The sequence below is a fragment of the Eulemur rufifrons genome, chromosome 3 (assembly GCF_041146395.1).
Source record: "Eulemur rufifrons isolate Redbay chromosome 3, OSU_ERuf_1, whole genome shotgun sequence".
Lineage (NCBI taxonomy): Eukaryota > Metazoa > Chordata > Mammalia > Primates > Lemuridae > Eulemur > Eulemur rufifrons.
This window is the reverse complement of record NC_090985.1, coordinates 72,273,503-72,295,983: the sequence shown is the minus strand read 5'-3', so window position 1 is coordinate 72,295,983 and position 22,481 is coordinate 72,273,503. Positions and strand designations below refer to the sequence as shown.

The 22,481-nt window shown below is 34.7% G+C and overlaps 1 protein-coding gene across 28 annotated transcripts in view; it reads left to right on the top strand.

Annotated features, from left to right (window-relative positions):
- RALYL (RALY RNA binding protein like) overlaps positions 1 to 22,481 on the top strand; it is a 652,666-nt gene that overhangs the window by 583,794 nt on the left and 46,391 nt on the right. For 26 of the 28 annotated variants that reach the window (XM_069466280.1, XM_069466285.1, XM_069466295.1 and 23 more), the window contains one exon: positions 11,720 to 11,833. The exons of the other annotated variants lie outside the window; for them this stretch is intronic. In XM_069466280.1, the coding sequence (XP_069322381.1) occupies positions 11,720 to 11,833 (114 nt within the window). The remainder of the gene's footprint in view (positions 1 to 11,719; positions 11,834 to 22,481) is intronic. 28 annotated transcript variants of the gene reach the window in all.

Below are 22,481 nucleotides of genomic sequence, written 5' to 3'. Positions count from 1 at the left end.
TTATGCAAAATTAGTTGATGTTTTGCATATTTGAGCAATTTAGAAAGGCAAACCATAGAGATGTTAAAAGCATAACTTAGTATATTATTCTAAATTATGAGATATACGTATCTGAAAAAATACGTAAATCATAAAAATGCAATTAATATTTACATGATTTCACATTAATTAGTAAAAAGTAGAGATACAAACTTTCCAACTAAACACATTGCTAAATTATTATATAGACTGATTCAGAAAAAATCTAATATGTTATTAGAATATTTTTCCTGGCCGGGTGTGGTGGCTCATGCCTGTAATCCTAGCACTCTGGGAGGCCAAGGCAGGAGGATTGTTTGAGCTCAGGAGTTCAAGACCAGCCTGAGCAAAAGTGAGACCTACACTCATGTGCACATATGGAAATAACATCAATGAGAAATCAGCAGGTGGGGGGGGGAGGAGGGGATGGGTAAATTCACACCTAACAGGTACAATGCACACTATCTGGGGGATGGGCACACATAGCTTTCACTCAAATGGTACAAAATCAATTTATGTAACCAAAATGTTTGTGCCCCTGTGATATTATGAAATAAAATAAACAAATAAATAAATATGTAGTTTTTTTTTAAAGAACACAAAAAAAAAAAGAAAGAAAGAAAAAGAAAAGAAAAAAGAAACACCAGAAGCTGAGAAGCACTTCTGGCCAAAGATTTAATCCATCTGAGTTGAAAGCCCACAGCACACAGGCAGAGAGATGGTTGGCTAAGCAATTCATCACTGTACACTATCATCCCTCGCTGGACTCCACTCTGGCGCTGAGTCTCCTTTGTCCACGGCATCGAGCTGGACTCAGAGCATCGGCTTTAACACCTGCACCTGTGGGATGTTTTCAAGGAGGCAGGTGCTGACCAGAGGAACAGCCTCATTCACCTTTAGATGAGTGTCATCAAATCCTCATTATTTGGATTTTAGAACCCTGTCTTTGATGTTAGCTGCATGTAATAAGCCTAGATTACTACCAACCACCATCCTCATGAAATATACAGGAGGAGAGGTTTACAATATTAGCCTTTGGTAGAAGAGCAGATTTTGAATGTTCACAACACAAAGAAATGATAAATGTTCGAGGTGATGGGTATGCTAACTACTCTGATTTGATCATTGCACATTGTATACATGTATCGAAATATCACTCTGTATCCCAAAAATAGGTACAATTATTATGTGTCAACTAAAAAGGAAAAAAATATATTGGCTTTGGAGTCAGAGACTCAGGGGTTGGAATTCTGGGTTTGCCAACTAGTAGCCATGAATCTTTGGGCAAATTTATTCAGTTCTGTGAGCCTTAATTTCCTCAGTGTTAAATTGCATATTATAGTAATATCTACCTCAAAGGTTTATAGTGAGAACCAAATGATATGACTTACGTAAATCTATTCACAAATGCCTGATAAATAGTGTTTCCAATATATTTTTTTAAGTTCTTACTGAGTCCAAAGATATCAAATGTCTTTCTTCCCTGAGGTGAACATAAAGGCAACTCAGCCCTATTTGCTTCTCCATATCATGGATTGGTTTCAATTACTACTTTTATTATGTATTATTTATCCCCTTATCTAGTCTATTAGTAAATGTGTTAAATTTAACAAGAGCCTCACTTCATGTCTCCTAAACATTTTAGCCTCTTTAGAGAAATAGTTATTAATCATCATTCTCTGCTCACAAACATTCAGTTAGGCTGACATCCACATGTCAAGAGTTCAGATGTGCAAATGTTAAAATGATTTTGCCAGTAAAATCTCATGAGTTTTCACATAAAGTGTTTCAATGAACTCCATTTTGCTAGATGTGATCTTAATCCTTAAAATGGCTATTAATCTCAAAAAAAAAAAAAAAAGAGCGAGATCCCGTCTCTACTAAAAAATAGAAAAATTAGCCAGGTGTCATGGCACACACCTGTAGTCCCAGGTACTTGGAAAGTTGAGGCAGGAGGATTGCTTGAGCCCAGGGGTTTGAGGTTGCTGTGAGCTATGATGACACCACTGCACTCTACTGAGGGCGACAGCGTGAGATTCTGTCTCAAAAAAAAAAAAAGAGAGACTATTATTTCTAAGGAAAGGATAATAAAATTTTCTATATTCCTTGAGATTACATTCTAGAAGAAAGGAACCAGTCAATAAGCTGATGTCTCATCAATTTGTAAAATAATAAACCTATAGAAAATTGGGAGCACTATATCTCATAGGATGATCTATGACTGTGTGTCTGATGAGGTAACATTTGAGCAGAAACCTAAAGGAAGTGAGGGAGTGAGAGACTGAGCCTGAAGCTTTCAGGGGCAGAGCGTTCTGGGCAGAGGGAATGGTCATTTCAGAGACCTTAAGTAGGAATCGTCAAGGAACAATGAGGAAGCCAGTGTGGCTGCAGCAGAGTGAGGAAAGGGAAGTATGACTGGAGTAAAGATCGAAGAGGTAGAGAGAGGGCAAGTTCCAATAAAGCTTCGTAGGGTATTGTAGGGACTTTGTATTTACTCTGCACCCCAACTCTTTAAGACAGAAAAAATACTGTTATCTCGCTTTTACTGATGAGTAAACAGAGAAGGACGTATAACTAATATTTATGGCAAAGCCAGAACTAAAACCCAAGTCAATTCTTATATCCACATGCTATCTATTGTAGAACACTGCCTTTTACCTCAGCACCATCAGAAATACTAAGAAAGAATCACTATTGAAATACTTTGTTTTTACATTAGAGTGTGCAAAAAATAGTTCAGGAACCAGGAAGGGACTGATGCTTCTTGAAACACCAAAGTTTCTTGATATGTTCAGAATTTGACTAAGAATAGGACTCAGCTAATATAACTTCAATAGCAAACTAAATAGATTTACAGTTGTCTGTGTACTTATCCATTCATCTATCTGTTCCAGAGATAGATAAATATGAATTCCTTTTTGAGTCTTAGTAATGCAAGAGAATGTGTTTCTGCAGCAACTCATTGAAGGTTGGGACACCCCAGCGTGGAGTATATGCAAGTTTCTATTCCTCAAAAATCTCCCAGTATTGACAAATTTAATGACTTTTTATCTTACATTGTAATAAATAAATAATGCAATGATTTTTATAGAAAGACAATTGCCAAAGTCAGTTACTTGTAGAAATAATCTGAACTAGCTTTACATGTATCATAAGAATCTACTCTTAAGTCTAGTGGTGGGTCATACATGAGGTTCAGTTTGGTCTTCTCTTTCCGGTTTTGTGTGACAGATGTGAGTCTTGAGAGAAGGCTAATTCTGAAAGTTGGACTACTGAATATAAACCTGTGATGTTGAAAGAAATATAGCGTGTTTTACATTTTAGCAGCAATCATTCCTTCTAGCTGTGTAACCTAGAGTACCTTTATTACTTTGGAAAGATGTAGAAAGAAATAGGTCGATAAATTATGAGATGAAAATATTTTATAAGGACTATCAATAAATTTGATTATTTGAAATTTATTATAGATAAATTCTTAAATTGTGTTTATTTTAATGAAATTCTTAGTATAGAAAGACAATAGACTGATCAATTCTATGCATGTTTCATGCAGTTCTGTACATTTAGAGCTCAATTCACAAAAGTTAACTGTAGATTAGTATTATGTTAGTGAAACATAAATCAAAATAAGACATATATAATAAACATAACTAGAGTCATGATTATAAATTCTCCCTAGAGGCATATTGGCAGACTATACTTTATACGTATATGTACATTTATATATGTAAATATATATGTGTGTATAAATATTCATTACTTGATAATACTTTTATAATTAGCCTGGTTTGGGGAAATAATAATAATTTTCAAATTCAAATCACAAATGAAAAATTTGAGTGAAGTGTAAATATACTAAGAGAAAAACCATATAAAGAAAAATATATCAATGTGATAATTTGCCAAAGATGAATACTGATAAGCATTTAAACTTAGATTACCACTAGGTGTTTCTGTCCCTTTTTCAAACAACTTGAACTAAAACTATAAGCAGCTTTTTCTGTACTACACTATGGAGTCAAAAGACAATGAAGATATGATATTACAGATGAACATTTCACAAAAGAGAAGTTGTGATTACCTGTAAGCTTTAGCTGTAGTTTCTTAGTGGAAAAATCAGTACCCTCTGGAAAAAAAATTCTATCAGATCAATTTCTTTAAACAATTGATTGAATTTGAATGTCCAACAAGAAAGACCCTAGCAGGCTTCAAGGTCTTTGGGGACCTGTCAACGTACTTTCAGTGACAGAACAGGTGACAGTAATACAAAATCCCTGAAGCATCTAGCAAGAACTTAAAGACAGTTCAATTAAGGTTAAGACTGAGAACTTATCCCCACCACCAAGAATGTTTTGTTACATTTGGTCCTTCCGCTAGAAAACATGTGACTGAAATATGGAGATAAAGTATCAACCAAAGAAATAATGTTAATATTCAACAAAATATCATTAAACATTCCCATACATCCATTATCTTGGACAAAGTATATATTATGTTTTGGGGGTTTTAGGAGAGAAAGTACCATTGGCCAGAGAAGTTAGAGAAGGCGTAATAGAGGATTTTTGAATTGAGTTTAGAAAAATAGGTGGATATGGAAAGATAGAATCAGAGAGACTCCTGCTTTCCAGGAGGCAGTACCTGGGTGAAAAGAACAGAGGCTTTGCTGTCAGATTGCCTGGTGTGGAGTCTGTGTTCTCCAGTATACTATGACAGTGGCCTCAGGAAATACTTTGACCCCTATGTGCTTTTATTTTCCATCTGAAAATGGAATATTACTTTCATGGAAGTAATATATTGTGCATCCAATAGTTGTAAAAATTAAATTACTCATATATGTAAAGTTCTTAGGCACATAGTCAATGTTCACTGAGATTAATTATTACCATTATTATTATTTCAGCAGAACATAGTAGTTAAGAGCAAGGAATATAAAATTTCTGTATCTGAAATCCAGTAGTGGCTCTACCATTTCTTATCTGTGTGTTTTAGTGCAAGATGCTTTGCTTGCTGTGCCTTAGTTTCCTCATCTATAAAATGAGACTAATAATCTTGCTGCCTTCTCCACAGAATTGTTGTAAGGACTAAATGAGCTAACACACATAGATCTCTTGGAACAGTGTCTGGCATTATCTAAGTCTTAATAGATAATAAACCATAATAATAACTATATTATTATTATCTGAAGCAAAGATTTAGTGCCAGGAATGTCAGTTAAGGAACTGAGGATATTATGTATGATTTGAAAAATCAAAATATAAAATTGCGTAACACAAAAATGGAAAACTATGGAGAATATTGAAGGGTTTGGATTTCATCCAGGGACAATGTAAAAAATTCTCAGCAAAGTGCTACCTGGTCAAAATGATATTTGAGGAAATTTATATGACAGGTGTATTAGCGTGTAGAGCTGCCATAGCAAAGCAATACAGTCTGGATGACTTAAACAGCAGAAATTAATTTTCTCACGGTTCTGAAGGCTGGAAATTAGAAATCAAGGTGTTAGAAGGTTTGGTTCCTTCTGATGGCTGTTAGGGAAGGGTCTGTCTCAGTCCTCTCTTCCTGACTTGTAGAAGACAATCTTCCCTCTCACGTAGCCTTGCCTCTGTATGTATCTTGTCCAGACTTTCTCTTCCTGTAAGGACAAGTTTAGACCCCTCGTGCTACAAGAGCATCATCTGCCCTCTGATTCCAGGCCAGTTGTTTATTTTTCTATTACAAACCTTAAGTTCTTCTGCTTCATGTTACAGTTTTTTATATACTCATCTAATCTCTCCATTTTTAATTGCAAATCCACTCAAGTTATTTATGCTTTGGACAGAATATACTCTTAAACATTTGTGGAATGTATCACTGCTATTATTTTTGCTTTTATAATTTTGATTTTTTTTTCATACATTTTACAGTTGACCACCTCTTTAGAAATCCTACAGCTCAGAGAAAATTAGTTTAAAAATATGTTGAGTAAGTCAGTGAAACAAGGGGACAAATTCTGGCCTGCACTCCAGGGTCTAAAGTAAATCAGTGTTTGACATGTATTTTCAAGCTCTGTGATTTGAGATCCGCTACTTCCTTTACTTAGAAGATTGACCCTTTTTGCTCACTAAAATCTAAAGTGTCTTTCCAGTCATAGCTCAAGGGCCCATTCTTTTAGGACTGTTTTCACAGTCAGTTATCAAACCCCATCAAAACTAATTGATCTCTTCTCTTTGCCCACATAGTTGACACAAGTTCAATTAATTAGCACCTACCACATTGACAGGTACTGATTTTCCAAAGATGAAATAGACATTACCCCTGCGGAACTAATATTCCATAGACAAAATAGACACAATCCTTCATTTTCGGCTCTTACAATCTGATGGGGGGACCAGAAAATAGAAAATAGGATATAATTTCAGTATCAACTGATTGGAGCTTTTCACTAATTCCTCCATTATTTTATGTATTTGATTTTCATATATACTATAATAAAGTGCTAACATATTTTTTTCACCAGTTATAAACTCCATGAAACCAAGGAGGCATTTCACTATGATGAGAAGGTCATGATTTGGGGCGGGGGGAACAGGGGAGAAGAATCCAACAAATGTAGACCATGGCTTTGCCATCAGACAGCCCATCCTAAACTCAATTTTATTGCCTGTTTGCTAAGCAACCTGAAACACATTACTTAACTCCTCTAATTTTTATTGTTCTAATCCACAAAGTAAATTTAATAACAATGCTTTACATATTTATCATAAGAATTAAATGAAAGAATATATGTGCAGCTCCTAGTGAAATTCCAGATGAATGGATGCATATAGGAGGCAATTTATGAATGGTTATTTAATAAAGTGTACTAATTCTCCATTTTATTTCTCTTTCTATGTAGAAAGAATGGGTATCAATGTATACAGGCATAGATATTACAAATACATACATGTGCACATATGTGTAACTTCTTTTACTAGGAAATTCCATCCATGGCAGGGGGATGACCAATTGCTCCAATTTATTTTAGCAAAATCCTATAAATTATGGCTTTTGAAAACTATCTGTAAGACTGGCAAATTAGCTTCTGTGTATTAAGTTAGATTAAAATATATGAATTAAAGAAAAGGGACAGACAGAATGAGAATCAAATGAATTGAAGTGACAATAATAAACATTTCCAGAAAACCACATTATAGAAATCAGTGGTCTTTATTTTTTTCTGAATGACTGAATTAAATACTATAGTTCTTTAATTCATAGTAAAAGAAAGAACTTTTTTCACATCAAGTGAAGTTGCATGGTCCTATGAGGAGTATAGGGTTTATAGTCAGAAGATCTAGGTCTGAGAGTGATCTCTACCTGTGCAAAGTATGTGACTTTGGGAAAGTCATGTAAATCATCAGATTCTCCGCTTCCTTATTGATGAAATACTGTATTTATTTTATTTTATTTTATTTTATTTTATTTTTTTGATACAGAGTCTCACTCTGTTGCCCAGGCTAGAGTGCCGTGGCATCAGCCTAGCTCACAGCAACCTCAAACTCCTGGGCTCAAACAATCCTACCGCCTCAGCCTCCTGAGTAGCTGGGACTACAGGCATGTGCCACCATGCCCAGCTAATTTTTTCTACATATTTTTAGTTGTCCAGATAATTTCTTTCTATATTTTTAGTAGAGACGGGGTCTTGCTCTTGCTCAGGCTGGTCTCAAACTCCCAAGCTCAAACAATCCGCCCGCCTCGGCTTCCCAAGTGCTAGGATTACAGGCGTGAGCCATTGCGCCCGGCTGAAATACTATATATAAAAGTGATTTATAAACTGATTTCCATGCAAATTATACTTATTCTTTTATTTTTGATAGTTAAATTACGTATCAATGGCTGGGGAGAATAAATAAAAAGAGGAACATAAGTTAATGTGAATTATTGTTGAAGTCCATATAATTACATTTTTAAATCTTCTAAATCAGGGGTCCCCAACCTATGGTGGGTTGTATAATTATTTCATTATATATTACAATGTAATAATAATATAAATAAAGTGCATAATAAATATAATATGCTTGGATCATCCCCAAACTATCCCCCCTCCTCAGGTTGTGGAAAAATTGTCTTCCATGAAAATGGTCCCTAGTGCCAAAAAGGTTGGGAACCACTGTTCTAAATAATTGATAGGAAGCATAGTGTTCGTGAGGGAAGGTATGTAATTATCTAGGACAGCGTTTCTAAGGCTTGGCACTATTGGCATTTGGAGTCAGATAATTCTTTGGTGTGGTGTGAGGGAGCTATCCTGTGCGTTGCAGGATTTTTAGCAGACCAAATGCCCACTAGATACCAGTAGCACCACCCCCTCCAAGACATAACAAACAAAAATGTCTCAAGATATTGAAAAACGTCCCCTGCAGGGCAAAAGCAACGTCTGTTAAGAACCGCTGATCTAGACGGTTAGCTGAAGCTTCTTTATTTGTCCTGAATAGACTTGACCCAAAGGTGATTAAAATAAATCGAAATATTTTTCGCCACATAAATCAGAGATGCACACATTTTTTGATATAGACAGATGGTATCATCCCATGTGCCTAATATCCTTTTGGATTATATCTCATGTCACAGCAGAGGCACATTTTGTTGACTGTATCAGAATGTAATAACATTTATCACCAAATCAATGAACTGTATATAGAGAGAAAGTCTGAAATGATTTAATATGATTTCTTTTTTTTTATAAAAATACTACAGTAATAGTTTAGGAAAAATATTTAAGATTATCTGGGTGATGCAACCTGAATCCTAGTTTCTCTAGTGTCATTATTGCCTAAAAACAAGCTAAAACAATTTATCCTAGGAACTTTGTAATTTTTTTATCACTTCACTAATCTTGTTTAATAATTCTAAATTTAAGCCCTATAATCACCCATAGGAAAATAAATTATACTCAACAGGACAATGAAAGATTTTTATTATGACAGTAGCTTGCTTTCTTCTATAACTTTTTTTGCAAAGTTTTTTGTGGTAGAATTTATCTAGAGAAAGAGCAAAGGCATTTTTCTTTTGAAGATAGCATTACTGATGTCTTCTAAAATAATGTATTTATGTACACTCAACTACTAAAGAAGAGTAAGTAAAAACAGGGGCTTAATGTAATCCACTGTACAGTAGAGAAATTTTTAACAGTAGGTGGGGAAAAAGTAGAAAATGAAAGCAGAAAAGAGGTAAAGAGATTAGCACATCAGACAGAGAATGGGCTCATTCCAGGAATTCCATCTAGAAACCAGGTGTAATAGCACAAAAGCATACCCCATCTACAGATAATGACTCTGCCCAAAGAAAGGTAGGAAGACTACCAGCAAGCAGACCACAGGAGGGGCAAGACTTTTCCAAGGGTGGCACTGAAGTATCGAAGTAGGATAAGGAAACCACTTCCACGATTACACAAAAAGCAGTAGTGTTACTTCTAGGGCCCACTTTGTAGGACTATGATGAGCATTTGCTGCTCTCCATTCTAAGAGAAGAACTGGACAACCTGCACAGGGCTAGAGACTCAGTTCAGCATTTCCTGGTATGGACCAGGAAAGAACCTCTCCTGATTTCCTTGTTACATTTAAGCTTGAGTAACATTAACTAATTAGACCCAAATTCTATAATATTCTAGCTCTGATCCTTAAAGGCACTCCTACAGTGATAGACGTGAGTCTAGACTTAAAGGAAACCTTGGCTCCCTCGGCACTTGTAAGTTCCTACTAGGTGAGTCCAGATTCCTGGTTGTTTTCTAATGTAGTTTCTATAAAATAGGGTACTGGTGGTTTATTGGTTTATGTTTTTTTAAGGAGATAAATAAATTAAAATTATTCAACTGCACTTCTGGGCTGAGGAATGGCTGTACTTGCTAAGAAATATATTCTATTAGTTTCCAGCCATTTCTATTTCTATTCCATTAGTTTCCATCCAAGTCCTATTTCACCTGCATTGAAATCTAATGTTATAAGATAAAATATTTTCTATTAAATTTGATAGGTTTAAATAAAACTACATGATATGCTTCCATCAAAGGAAATGAGTATCATTCTTCAAAGCAAAATCAATTTGCAATTGTGACAGATGATGTTTTTCAAATTTAGCTGCAATTCCACAATGATACTTTGATGTCTTTGAAGTAATTGACATAGGAGTGATTCTCTATTTTAAACTGTATTCTACTTTCAGTTTGGTAGTTCATAATAGGAATACTCCAGAGGGCCCCTACTTCTTGCAGTTTTTATTTTGCAAACTACTTTGCATCATAAATAAAAATGTTCTTTTTAAAATAATTTGATTGTATAATGGGAAAAGTTTTCTCATTTGTATACTGGAAAAAGATCTGTTCTTCCCTTGAGATTTAGTGTATATGATGAATAATATATCATATGTATTATATCATATGTTTTAATTGACAAATGGTTGTATTTCAAGCAAAAGTAGATTATATTTTGTTTTTATTACTTTTTTAAAAAATTTCTGAAGACTAAAGAATGAAGCTAAACATTCTAATTTCTTCAGAAATTTCTGGGGAATATCCAGTATGAGATGATTATAAACTTGAAGGAAAAGTGACAGAAAAGAAATAGACTGGAATCAAAATAAGTGTCCGAGATCTTAAGACTCAGCTTTTGACTGAGGCATGAATACTAACAAACCCACCAAATGAAATCTCAGAGGCAGGTGTAGCTGTTGTATAATGATAGCTTTAAAATCTTCCATCTCTGATTATTGTGGATTCCTGCCAAAATTTTCAGTGGTTCTCAGAAAAATAAAATAAGGACAGTGCAATAAATTTTCATAAATATAAACATATTTCATTTAAAGAATTGTTCTTTAAATATTAGATTGTCCTTTTCTTAAGCCCTTACCTTTATAAAATATTTAGTTGGTAGTGGCATGTTTTTTATTGTTGTTTTTAACATTCATATAATACTTGGCAAAAGGAAAATTGGCAAAATTTTGGCAAAATACTTGGCAAAAGTTGTCAATCTTAGGTTAGTCCCTATTTTTTTCTTTGAAACCATAATAAACACTGAAAATGTAGAATGAGAACCACTATTATAGAAAATGTCAATGAGAACCTCAGGGAATTTCCTTTCCATCAAGCCCCAGGACCTAAAGATGGACATGCACAGCCCATTGCTTCAATTTTTTTAGGAATAGCAACAGAAGTAGCAAGTTGGAGAAAGTTGGAAAGACTTCTCTAGCATCTAAGACATTTTCTTTAAAGGATAAATACTATTTATATCCTGGTTTCAATCAATCCTCAAGGAGATGGATTAAAATATCATTGACTGCTGAAATATGTATTATAATATAGTGCCTCAAAGTAGCATTAACATACCTGTCATGATTTAATTATTTCTTAATCTGAATCCATCTTACATTGCAGATTTACTCTACTTACCCAAACTGAATTGAGCATTATGCATTTTATAAAATATTTCTAGACTCTGTTATCCCTTTGAGTAACCTTCAGTCAAAAGATTTAGTATCAAGTGCTCATGTCACCGAGAATTCCTATTTGTAATTGGCAGCATCATCCAGTATTCCAGGATCTCTAAAATTAATGAGAAGCTGATAAAATTGAAAAGTATCCTATGTGATCTGACACAGCCTTGAGAAAACACAAGGTGTCTATGAGTTGTGTCCAGCATGAGTCATGGTGCATTTGATGTTCTGTTGTTTTCTTTCTCCTTTCCCCTTCCAGTGAAATCAGATGAGTTACAGACAATCAAGAAAGAATTAACCCAGATCAAAACTAAAATTGACTCCTTGCTAGGGCGCCTGGATAAGATTGAGAAGCAGCAGAAGGCGGAGGCAGGTAAGTGAAAGGATCTGTGGCCACAGACAGGTCGGAATTAAACCCATGGAACACTGTCAATCACTGAGACAGTACAGGTCCCGGGAGACTGGCAGAGTTTAATAGAGATTAGTACAGACACGTGAATACAGTCGTTAAGCCAAGAGTTGCAACTATGGAATATGATTTCTTTACTTATAGAGAACATGAACCAATTTTTCTAAGATTCATACTAAAAAAAAAAAAAGTAAGTATTTTTTGGAATAACCAGTAATAGTTGAATCACAATTGAAAGTTTATGTCTCAATATCATGTTAACCTTTCATAAAATAAAATCAATTAATGGAATAATGCTGTCATGCTCAAATAATATTCATATTTGATTAAATTAACCAAAGCAAAATTTAACGGGTTTCAAAAATTATTATTAGAATGCCCAACTCCTGCCTTTGCAAAATTTTAGCGCACAATTTGGAGAACCTCAAGACCAAGAGAATGCCCCTGGCCACCCACAGGCCAGGGTATTTGATTATATTCTTTACAACTTAATGGACTCTCTCCTTTGCATTATCAGCCCTGACCCAACTCCATTCTAGTACAATTCTAATGCTCTTTCCATATGGTGACAGATATATTTTAAATCATAGAATGTGAGAACTGATATAAATTTAGAGCTAGGCCATAGTTTGAAAAATTCTGTTCTTCAAGGCCTTAGATGTGTCAGAGGCCTCCTTGGAGATGAGATGAGGGTTGGGGGAGACCATGTAGATAGATAAATTCATGCCTCCTCCAAACCCAGCCCTTGCTCTGACTGGTATAGCTCTATCTGTATCTGTTTTAAATATAGGAATTCACCATAAGACTTAATATGCTGGAAGATTTTCACTCCATTGATAAGTCCAATCTCCTCATTTTGCAGATGAGAAAACAAAGGCTCAGGAAGGTAAATCGATTTTTCTATAGCCACATATCTGGTTAGTGATAGGCCTGGGTCTCAAACCCAGATCTTATAAGTGAATCCAGTGCCCTGTCCAATTTATAGCCTCAAACTCAGTTCCCCAGAGCCTGGGGCTAGCATTTTGCAGATGTGAAGCTGCCTGTGTTAACCCCTAACTGATAAGAGCTGATTGAGACTTAGAGCACCGGAGCTTCAACAGACAGGAGACTTGTTGACTCTTATCACTGGGGTGAGGACTCACCTTCTGGTGGTGAGTTATCTAGGGCTCAAGAATGAACAGGAGCCAGATGTGAGGTAGGGGCGTAGCATAATGCATGAGAGAAATGAACTCTGGTTCATATCCTCACATACCACATACACAATTTTCTGTTTTTTAAAATGAGGATAATAATGGCTACCTCACATTCTGAGAAATTAATAAAATAGCACATGCACATTACATAGCAAAGAGTTAAAGGCTTAATAATTGCAGCTATCAGGGGTTAGTAGCAGCACACACATATATAAGCATATGAACATGTCCTACTACTTTCCTGTAGCCCATTTTTTAAACACACAAGCCATGTACCAAGCACATAGTACATTCTAACACTTTGTTAAGTTAATGTAGATCAGAAATGACAGATTAAATGGAATCATTTCTATTACAAATGTATTTTATATTCAGAAAAGGTACAAAGCCTATACTTCTTAATAAAGAAATTTAGATTTTAGAAAGTTTTTATATGCTGTCTATGGCACTAATCTAAAGTGTTGCTGTAACTGAAATATCCTATGATGTTGCCTAAGTCAATATTTCCCTTTGAGGAACTTCTGTGAAATTCATTATTATGTAAAACAACCCTTACAGCAAAGGACTTTGATAACCAATTTGCACTTCAGTTTAAAGGATTATGGAGAACTCATTTAAATATAAATCACCTAAAAGAGAAAAATGTGATCCTTATTTCATCATATTATACTTTACAGTTTCCTGCAATGAATAATACCTTCCATATATCATCTTGTTGCATTATCTATAAACGTAACACTAAAATTCAAAGATTGCATCTTCTTCTCATGAAAAGATGTCACTTATTTTTGCTCATGTTTAAACTTTTCTGGTCATGAGACAGTTGCTATTAAAATGATAGACTTAGTCCTTTGATATTTATGTCTTTCTTACTTTAACATGTTATCAAGAAAATGAATTTATTTAATATATAACTTCATTCTCTTAGTAATTGTTTCCTGAATAGTATCTATATTTATGGAGATAAAAGATGATCATTTCTATATTTTTCTATATTTTATTTATAAAATCAAGGTTGTATGGAAAGAATTAATACTACATTATGGAAAGTGGAGTGAAATACATTAAAATTTATGAAAAAATACTCAATGCCTCCTTATTAAATTTAAGGGGCACTCATTTTAATGCTTAATTAGTTGAAAGCTAATTTGGTCACTAGCATTTACTCTTCATTATTACTGTTTTATACATCTCTCATTTCCATTTACTATTAGTTATTTGATAATGAAAATTTCCAGCACAGAAGTAGTGGCAGGAAGGAGATAGAGGATTAGGAACAAAACATGAGACGTGGCATACAACATGGAGCATAAGCTGAGTTTAAGTTTCATAGAATCATTTTTTTGCTTTTTTCTTTGACGTGAATTCCTGAGCTCTCAGTAGTAATCTCTATACCTCAAATTGCATCTAATAGGGGTGTGTGTGTGTGTGTGTGTGTGTTTTGGGTCCTGTCTCTTCATTTGCTATTGTAAATTTCCTAAGAACAAGATCATGTCTTCCCTCCCCTAACTTTACCTAGTACCATATACTATGTACCAGGCATGACTTAGGAAGTCATTTAAATTCTTCAGGTCTCAATACTCTTAAATGTAAACTAGAGGAATGAATTATGGCCTCATCTATAGACTCCAGCTTTTAAAATTATTAGTGTAAATCCACCATGCATATTTTATTTTTTTCTACTGAAATAACACAACCGCTTTGGGGGTATAGTGACTACATAGATTATAGAAAATAAAAAATAATACTTAAAATCTGTTGAACCTAAAACTGTGCTTCCTAGATGATTTTTTAAGAAGAGCCACATATAAATTGCCATATACACATAGCAGATATGTGCACAGTGATGTTAAATGACCAAAAAGAGTGAAAGGCACCAGAAGGAAAAGTAAAGACTGGGAATCATACAATGGCCACAATTATTCCATGGGTAACTATATTTTTTAAAAATTAAATTTCAAGCATAGACTTTCTGAAGTGAAAAGGCAGTAAGACATTATGCAGCTCACTTTTATTGTCACTGGCATGCCTGACACATGAGCAGCCAGTCTCATTGGACAATTCCAATGATAACATTGAAATGTTAGTCCTAAGCATTTGACAGGTCACAAACTGGAGTCCCATAACATAAATTCATTCTACCCATATGTCTGGAATAAGACATGAAATTTTTCAAATTAAGTTAATCTTTAAATATTGAAAAATTATAAATAAATATAAAAATACATGACTTCTTTTGGAAAATTTGAACTTTTCAATACTGTTACTCACTCTATACATGACATGCACTTTTCAGTTTGCTAATCTTTATGCAGCCAGTTCACACATTTTTGTTATAACTTGGCCCCTGTTCATTTTTGTGTCTGAGACTTCTATTGTATGTTTGCCTTACACTGAACCAAAATGTATTTTGTTTTCACTTTGTTCAGTTATCCTTCTTATGTCCTCTGAAACCAAGCTTACTGTCTACTCCCTTGTGAAGTACCAGTCAATTAAATATTTAAAGAGAGCTATAATATTTTCATCCCTCCAAAACCTTTGAACCTAGAGTCAATGTAAGTGGCCCAGAAATATTCACCTTAGCTGTACTCAAATTTTGGTAATAGCATCTTTGAAGCACCGCGCCCTCCCCTCCATTATTTTTTTTTTTTTGTCTAGAGAAATATCAGGTCCTTCAGCTGCTTCTCATGTAACTTGTTTTGCATCTCCAACCATTGTCATCTCCTTTCTCCTGTCATTCTATAGTTTGTCAACACAGATTATGGCAGTCAGAATGGAAAATGTTGCTCCAGATATGATCTAACTACTACAGCTTACAACATGACTACTATTTCTGTTCTGAATACCTTACTGCTCTCATAAATACTTCAGACTGAATTGGCAATGCTTCTGGTTACAGGCAATGGATTAAACACATAAATTGAGCTTTGTTCCCTTCTAAAACTGTGTTAAAATAAGGATAGAATTCTACAAAATGAAAACATCCAGGCATAGAGAAAATGGGAACAATATTTTAGAAGCTGGACAGCAAATGGATAAGTATACCTGACTTAGTACAACCTAGAAATCTAAGTTCAATTTTAACCACCAACTCAAGGCATTGTATTCCCTCCGGAAAAAGTGAGTATAAATGGTTGAAAGTCTGCTCAGAAAATGGATTCCTATATCCCCATTCACAATTATCCCTGTCTCATTTTGGCAGAAGGCTGGAGAAGTTTCCTCCAGAAAAGCTGAAACAGTGGATTTAAGGGCTGATAGGCAATAAGCAAATTTTAGAGCAGTTGGAAGCAGAGGGAGAGGTGAAAGCTGACACAAATACTATAGAAATGCCAAGTTTCTCCTCCCTCTGTGCTGCCAGAGCACCAGAAGAGTCTTCAGTTGGGAAAAGCAGCCCAAGAGGAAAGACTTACTGATGCTGACATGAGGTCTCCAAGGAAGTGGTCAACCAGATCACCCTACAGAAGCAATATCCCTCTATATTTACAAAGCTGCCAATCAGTATTTTAATGCCCTACTGTTAATATGAACAAGCAAGAATCACCAGACAAAAGAAAATATATTTAACATTAAAAGCAAATAAAAAAAGGAAAAGAAAAAGAAATCAGAGAAAACAGAGATTGTACAGAAAGGATAAAACTTCAAAAAGAAAAAAACAACTCTCCAAATACTGATTAGTACCCTCAGAGAAATGAGAAGACACTATAGTTATGAAATAAAAACACAAAACTATAAAACTGAGTATTTAGAGGGAAGAAAAAAGGTTTAGAAATTAACCTATGATAGTACAAATAAATAATATAAGGATTAGAAGACAAAATTGGAAAACTCTCCCAGAAAATATGGACAAAAATAGAGATGGAAAATAGGAGGGGAAGGATGTGAAAATTACAGGATAAACAACAAGGTTCCAGATAGAAAGAGGAGAAAGATCATCCAAAAAAATTTTTTTTCAGGAAAAAAAATAGAAAAATCTGAAGGATATAGTTAACCAGATTGAAAAGGTCCCCCAAGTATCTGGAACAATGCATGAAGATACACATCAAAGCATGTCATGGTGATATTTCAGAACCTAGGCACAAAGAAAAAATTCTATAAGTGCACAGTGAGAGAGAAGAAAAGAGAGAGAGAATAATTTTCATATAAAGAAATAGTAATCAGAAAGCCATAGGGCCTCTCAGCCCCCACACTGAAAGCTACAAGGCAATGAAAACATGCCCTAAAAATTCTGAGGAAAGATTATTTGCAACCTAAAATTCTATACCTAATATCCAAACTATTAAATGTGAAGGTAGATTAAAGATATTTTCAGGTATACAAGCTATCAAAAAATTTACCTCAAAATCACATGTTAAAAGATAAACTTAGGCCGGGCGCGGTGGCTCACGCCTGTAATCCTAGTACTCTGGGAGGCCGAGGCGGGTGGATTGCTCAAGGTCAGGAGTTCGAGACCAGCCTGAGCGAGACCCCGTCTCTACTAAAAATAGAAAGACATTATATGGACAACTAAAAATCTATATAGAAAAAATTAGCCGGGCATAGTGGCGCATGCCTGTAGTCCCAGCTACTCGGGAGGCTGAGGCAGTAGGATCACTTAAGCCGAGCAGTCTGAGGTTGCTGTGAGCTAAGCTGATGCCACGGCACTCACTCTAGCCTGGGCAACAAAGTGAGACTCTGTCTCAACAAAAAAATAAAAAATAAATAAAAGATAAACTTAGACACAGTCAACTTTTAATGAGTTTATTTAAGCATTGGACAATTCATGAATCAGGCCTCACCAGACCCTAAGAGATTCAGGACTCCATTGAGGGGGCGAGAGGGGAAAATTTTATAAGGTGTTTTCAGAAGCAAGACAAAGAAATTATGTGATTGATTAAAGTGAGAAATCCCCTTTAGAGGTTAGTGGTGGTTTCTGATTGGTAAAGTCTCAGGTTAGAGGTTATTTGGCAAGTTAAGCTTAAATTTCAGTTTTCTTGGGCTATGTCCATTCATTCTGAGTTGGGTTTCGGTTTACTTACATGGGAACCTAAGGCATTGGAGCCATCGAAACCTAATGGCCTCCTAATTGTTAATTTTAATGCACTCTTTCTCTGAAAAGTACCAGAAAATCTACTTCACCAAAACAAGGAGGTAAACCAAGAAAGAGGAACAATGTTAGCTTTCCTAAAGCATGAAATCCAAAGGTAACAGACAAAGGGAATTCTCAGGCGGGAGGTAAAAGATATCCTAGGAAATGAGCTGTGCCAGAGACCTGGAAAGAAAGAAATGAATCCAGGTCAGAGCTGTTCAAAATCTCTGGGATAGACGTTTTCAAGCCAACAAAATTGACAGAATAGCTACTGAGTGGGAAAGTGACTTGGGAGAAGGAGGGGTAAATTTGCATAAGTACACAGAAGTACATAGAGAAGTAAATTTGGAAAAAAAAAAAACTTAAGGCAATTTTTAATTCTAGAGGAAATAAAAATTATTAATTTTATGCTAACAGTTTAGCCACACAAAGTATCTTCATAGTTAAAATTATGTAAAAACTGAAAGTTGATCTAATCCAATTTACATTATAACTCTCCAGGGAGATGGGAAGTGAGTGGGGATTGTATGAACAAGAACTGCGTCCTAAGGATAATGTCAACAAATGGTGCATAAAACTGATCAAGAATTAGCAATATAAACATGGTACTGAGGGATGTAAGTGCATATATTTAAAAGAATCAGCTAGGTGAGTGGAAAGCCTTTAAGGAGCTTAAAATGGTAAGTAGGAACAGAAGACTGCTGTTTTTCATAAACCTTGTAGAAATATCTGATCACAAAAATTAAATGTTTTTAAAGAAGTTAAACATAAGGAAAAGAAAAGAGATTGAGTTGTCTTTAGCAACTAGATCAAAACTTTTCCAACCGCTTACTAGATAGTTTCCTGTGGCTACCCCTCAGTTAACTACTGTAAAGTGAACTTACCCTGGATTAAAATCAGCAAGGAAGGCTTTATGAAAGACTGTTGCAATAGGGGATGGAAATTGAACTCAACTCTGCTAAAAGGAAAGGCAGGAGAATTTTTGAATGCTGGAGTCAGCTACTGGGAAAGTATTAGAGGATGTTAGGAGGAAGGTTGGTCAATATGATTTGGCAATCTGTTTGCTCATTGGTTCTTATTAAAGTTAGGTTCCTACTCTCCCACAGAGACTAGGAGAAAGGGGCTCTGTCTTTCTTGATAATAACATGTCGCAGGGATGGCTCCTAGGCCTTGGAAAAAAACATTTCTGGATTGTAGAAGGTTTACATCTGAAATGGGCAGAGAAAGAATTTACAATTACAAGTTTTCTAAAGTAAATGCTCTAACAAAATGGTGGTCTGGGGTCTGTGGTCAGGAAGAAGTCTGTCTAAAGTTGAGTCAAACTGAAGGGAATATTGAAACCATTTGGGTAACAACTCAATAATAGTGTTTCAAAGTTGAACTCTTTCTCATTACTTTCCCACCTAAACATACTCTTCTTTCTATATTCCGTTTCCATTGTTACTGCAATATAAATCTTGCCAAGCAAATTGCCAACTTCAACATTATCTTCTATTCCTACTGTAGCCAGTGTTGTCAGATGTTACCTTTGCTATCTTCTTACCCCACCTCTTCTCTCTGTTTTCCCAAGGCTACTGCTAATACTCAACCCCTCATCACCTCTCATATGCTTTGTTACACTCACTTTATTTTCTTAACAACTTTATTGAGGTATATTTTACATAAAATAAAATTTACTGATTTCCAGAGTATAATTCAATGACTTAATAGTTTCACTGAGTGGTATAACCGTCACCACAAATCAGGACATTTTCATCCCCACAACCATCACCTTTTTAGCTGGTCTCTCCACTTCTAGTTTGTTTCCTCCCCAATTCATTTTCCTTATGACAAAATAAATTTACATTACTAAAGCATCTAAGGTCCCAGACAAGAATAAAACAGAACTAGGCCCACATCCCACTGGAGACCTAATTCAACCTACTAGCTACAGGAAATTTGGAAAAGTCCTTATAAAATTTATAAAAATGAGGAAAATAATCTCCCTTTCTAAAATTATGATATTTAAATAAATACAATATCTCAGTAATTTTTAAATGATGTATATTGAATTTTGGTCACCTTGATAATCCAGAGTATTTCATGTGAACAACTACAAAGCCATTTCTTCCAAAAATGTACTTATGTAACTGATATTTTAATCTAAAAACATTCTTCCTGTGTAATTTTCCTGATGTTTATTTATGTGGTTGTAAGTCATATCATTCAAATAAGTTGCATTTTTCTAAGTGGCATTTATTGGAATTATTGAATTAAATTTATACTATATACAGGTGTTATGACATAGAATTTTTTTTAAATACAATTTATACTGGTATGGAAAAACAATGATTCCAGGATACTAGCTTGGCGGTAATGAATAATGTGACTGTTTTTGTATCAACATTCTTTCCAACCATCTGCTAAGTACAATTCAGCTAACAATTATCTTGCAATTAAGCCAGCATGTCAAAAAATATAATTGCCAACTCAACTAATTTTCATAGTTATATTAATGATAATAGCTATGTAGCAAACTCAATTTAATAAAAATGCTTTGAACATAAATCCCAACAATTCCAACCTGTTTTCTGAATCATCTATAGCTTTTGAAGTACAAATAAGATGCACAGAAAAAATATTTGAATATGAGGATTGAAATTTAATGTCTGATATTTTTCTTTGATGGCTTTTTTACAGCCTTAGGCATTTTCTCTTAAACACAAATACTTACCTGTTATTTATCCCTCTTTTCTTTTGGTTGTTGTTGTTTAGCTAGAGCATGTGCCCCTAACTAAATAGACTTCTTCATTCTTGAAACTAAAATTGTCTGATTGTTGAAGAGATTCAAAGCATTTGCCAGGTGTGTCAAATTAGGCCTTTTTTTCCTAGAGATATATTAGAAAACAGCCCAGATTATGGAGTCAGAAATGTTAAATTAGAATTCCAACTCTTATTACTGTGTGATCATGAGCACCTTGCTTAACCTATTCATGCCTCAGTTTCCCCATGTGTAAAATGATAGTTAAGTCTACACTGAAGTATATTTCAAGAACTAAAATTAGACCAGGTGCAGTGGCTCATGCCTATAATCCTAGCTATGTAGAGAGGCTGAGGTGGAAGGATCGCTTGAGGCTAGAAGTTCATTATGTTGCCTAAGCAACATAATGAGATCCCTGTCTCTATAAAAAATTAAAAAATTAGTTAGGCATGGTGACATGCACCTGTAGTCCCCACTTCTCAGGAGGCTGAGGCAGGAGAATTGCTTGAGCCCAGGAGTTTGAGGTTGCAGTGAGCTATGATGACACCACTACTTTCTAGCCTGGGCAACAGAGCGAGACCCTGTCTTAAAAAAAAAAAAAGAAAAAAAAACACCTAAAATTAATGAATGTTACACAGTCAGCACTTCATAAGTACTCACTTGTAGCCATTACAAACTGTTTTTTTGTAATCCATGATTTAGGTAGTATTAAAGATATCCTTTAGGCATAGACTGCTGGCTTTTGGTTCCTAATTCACTCTTCTTAAACAATCTCTACTAACTCACTTCTCTACTCAAGAAAGAAATGCTATAGTCATCCATCACTCTGACTTAAGCCAACAGAGACTCCAAAAGATGCCAGTGTTAAAAGGCAGCCCTCCTCCCATAAGCACTTGACGACTTCACATTTTATTTTTCACTTGAAGACTTGTCAATATTACAGAAACAATTTTCTTCTAAGAAAATCTCAGACTTTACATTTCACTTAGACTTCATGGTGAGGGGCTGTCATGTAGAATGTGGTAAGGTTTTTTTTTTTTTTTTTAACTTCTATTTGGATTTATATTTTTGCTACCAAAGTGCCAAATTCAACTGTCACCTTGACTCTATGAAAAGAATTTGACACCTAGACATTTATTTTCATTATTGGATTCCACAACAATTCATGAATATATTCAGCAAACACTTGATTTTTGTGTTAGCCACCAGGTAAATAAAGATGAATAAAAATGTTTCTGCTCCAAATAAATTTTAGTGGCAGAAATATGAATGTACATACACACAAACACACATATACACTCACACATATTCACAATAAAAAGTAAGAATGATAATTAGAAAAAGAATTACACAAAGAGAATATTATAAAGTTAATAATAAACTAAACAGTATTATTTATTTCTAAGAGAAGCAAAATTGGAAAATTATTCATAGAAAATAGAACATGTTGCTTTATTTCTTTCTGTTTCAACAAGATAATTACTGAATCCAAACTGATTGTTAAACTGGGAGCCAACAGTTTTATAAACAAGATGAGGTTTCATGTGGGATTTTATTCATAGAACCTATCAGTGTTTAGTGATTATAACATTTCCCATTGAGATAATGGCAAAA